Consider the following 3016-nt stretch of genomic DNA (forward strand, 5'->3'; position numbering starts at 1 on the left):
ATATTTGTGGCGGTCAATGTGGATATTGTGGATGAGTTCTTCTGTGTCAGCACGTTCTATTAGTTCTACAGCTTCAGTTTCTGAACTTTCACGCTTAGTAACTCATACAGCTGTTCCCTCACCACAGTGCAACAGTGAAAAGGGACCCCTTTCAAACAGTGTCACATTCCGAACGTTGTTTAAGCGACATACACCGGTATTGCGGTATTTTAAAAAGTCATATCATAAAAATAAACATTCAACATATTCGGTATGAACCGGTATACCGCCCAGCACTAGTACAAAGACATTTGACTACAAACTCTACAACCTGAAGCTGCCTAGACTGGCGGACTGATATGTGAGTAATGGGTATTTCATAATTTACGTTCAGTGGAATTGAGTTAATGAATACAGCAGCACTGGAACTGTTATCACAGCCTTAATCACTCACTCCTTCAACCAAACCTGCAAAGATAACAAAAAGAAATTACATCATAAAAATGCAATGCTAGGCCTATATCTTGCAAAAAAAAGTTTCATTATGATATTATGTTACAATACTAAATCAATTCTATGTCTGGTGATTACAAATATAGAGTTGCATACAGTGGTGAATTTTAAATAAATAATTTGCAACTTAAAAATACATTGATTAGTGCAGGGGTCAGAGTAAAAAAAAAAAAGAGACATATCGAAGATGTTCCAGAATAAACAACAGAGAGACAGTATAACATGATGTAAGAGGAAATGAATTTACTTGATCAGAACAAAAGTTTAGAAGGAGTAAACACTGACGACCCGGATGCAATAAGAAACAAATTATCCTTCAGAGACATGCTAATAACCAGAACAGCACTGTGAATGCTGTTGTGTATTGTATGCTACGACATGAACTCACTCTGTGGAGGGTTCACGTCCGTGGCCTGCAGTGAGTTGCAGGAGCCGTTCTGTTTGGGTCTAGCACCAAGCTCCCTGTTCTCTTTCAATGAATTGGTGTTTAGATTCAGACTCTGAGTTTGACTTTGTGTTTTTGTTTCATCTGTCTTAAGGGTGAAGTAACCACCTTCTTCAGCTACGATCTTCTCAACCTTCTCCATCAGCTGGGGCAGTTGTGGGTGTTCACCAAAAATATAGTTATTGATGACGTGGTACCTCTTCTTACACTTGTCCACCACCCACTGAAGGTCACGACCTTCCCTTCGTATATGTCTTTCTATGGACCTGTCCTTCAAAACCTCCGCCCAGCTGAAAACCAGCATGGTGTGCTTCCACACATCCTCCCCAAAAAGTGCTACATTCTCCTCTATACGAGCCCGGTCTGTTTCGGTGAACATGCCAACAGGTATGACCAGCAGGAATGCATGGGGTCCAGGTGGGCACAAAGTTACGCTTCGGACCATTTCCTGCTGGTAGTCCGCCGGTGTGGTCTGGGATGAGAACCAGCCAGGAGTGTCTACTACTGTTACTTTGCGCTGATCCACCTTGGTTTCACGCTTCCCACAGAATTCGGAGGCACGTTCCAGACGAAACTCTTCACGGCCCAAAATGGTGTTGCCGGTCATGCTTTTACCTGGCCATCGCCAACCCAGCAAGATCAGCCGGAGTTCTGGGAGGCGGTTAGCTTCACGGGCAGCTGCTGCCAAACGTTTCTGTTCCTCAGGGTCGAGTTGGTCATCAGCTGTAAAGTACCAAAACATTATTATTTGGGAGGGGCTGGAAGAGAGTAAACTGACAGTCTGGCAAATTATAAAAAAATGTTCTCTCAAAAATACAGTAAAACAATAATATTGTGAAATATTAATTTAAAACAAATGATTTCTATTTTAATTTATTTTCAAACGCAATTTATTCCTCTGATAGCAAGGCTGATTTTTGCAGCCATTACTCCAGTCTTCAGTGTCACATGATCCTCTAGAAACCATTCTAGTATGAGTTAGTGCTCAAGAATCATTGCTTAACCATGGTAACTTTTTCTTTAATTAATAGAAAGTTCACAAGAACAGCATTTACTGAAAATAGGAATCTTGTGTAACTTTATAAATGTATTTACTATCATTTTGATCAATTTGATCAATCATCCCTGCTGAGTAAAAGTTTTATCCAAAAAAAACAACAACAAAAAACGTACAGACACCAAACTTTTGAACAGTAGCGATTGTTTACATTGTATTCTACTTAACATTTTTATCATTATAATAATATATATACTGTATATATATATTTTTTAACTTTTGAATATACTAATAATTGACAATAAGCCTTTATTCCATTATTGAGTCATGTTACGCAAGCTTTACTCAGAAATGACTTTCTCAATGATGTAAACTCCGAAAGCACAGTGCCTAAATCTGAAATGTGATCTGACATCTAGTTTTTCCTTTTAAGGCTTAAGCAAGGAAGAACTAGATCTTTTTTAACATTCAGCTAACCTGCCAAGCAACACTAATACTAAAGTAGTACACGTATTCCTAGAAAAACTCCTCACTGAGAGCCTTGAAATAGGCTTTCACCCTAAAGCCCACTAGAAGGAGCGACGATGGAATAAATGGTGTTCATATGAACACCAAGTCACTGTAAACGACTCTTTAATATATCGATTAATACTAAAAGCTTTATGGATGTGTGTTTTATCACGTGAGAGTGTGTTGTGCCATAAGTCCACCTGTGAACGTCATACCTGAGAGCAGCGGAAAGCGGCGAGACGTGTCGCTTTCACCCGACACACACTCGCCGGCCACAGTAGTGCGCACGATGCCAAATTTAAGTACAACTGCCGCGTTATAAATCATTATTGAACAGTATACTTTAAAGCAGCTTACCGGTTGAATCTGATGGTCTGTTTGAGCTCATGACGATGCCTTTTTGTAACTTCAGACGTGTCAATAATCCGGGAGAAAAGAGTGATTTCCTGCTTGCTTCTTGAAGGGCGGGCGGGAGAGAGAGAGAGAGAGAGAGCGAGAGAGAGAGAGAGAGAGAGAGAGGGAGAGAGAGAGAGAGAGGGAGAGGGGTGTGTGCGACTCTTTTTTTTTTTCTA

The 3016-nt window shown here is 40.2% G+C and overlaps 1 protein-coding gene across 1 annotated transcript; it reads right to left on the reverse strand.

Annotated features, from left to right (window-relative positions):
- Positions 1 to 232: 232 nt before the first annotated feature.
- On the reverse strand, positions 233 to 2953 carry LOC107598196 (GTPase IMAP family member 4-like). The gene is made up of 3 exons (XM_016289469.1): positions 2802 to 2953; positions 881 to 1660; positions 233 to 447 (listed from the first exon to the last, which is right to left on the reverse strand). Exons 1-3 carry the CDS (start codon positions 2830 to 2832, stop codon positions 422 to 424), a joined length of 837 nt encoding a protein of 278 aa, XP_016144955.1. The 5' UTR covers positions 2833 to 2953; the 3' UTR covers positions 233 to 421.
- Positions 2954 to 3016: the final 63 nt, after the last annotated feature.

Source organism: Sinocyclocheilus grahami, unplaced genomic scaffold, assembly GCF_001515645.1.
Source record: "Sinocyclocheilus grahami isolate Dianchi unplaced genomic scaffold, SAMN03320097.WGS_v1.1 scaffold247.1, whole genome shotgun sequence".
NCBI lineage: Eukaryota > Metazoa > Chordata > Actinopteri > Cypriniformes > Cyprinidae > Sinocyclocheilus > Sinocyclocheilus grahami.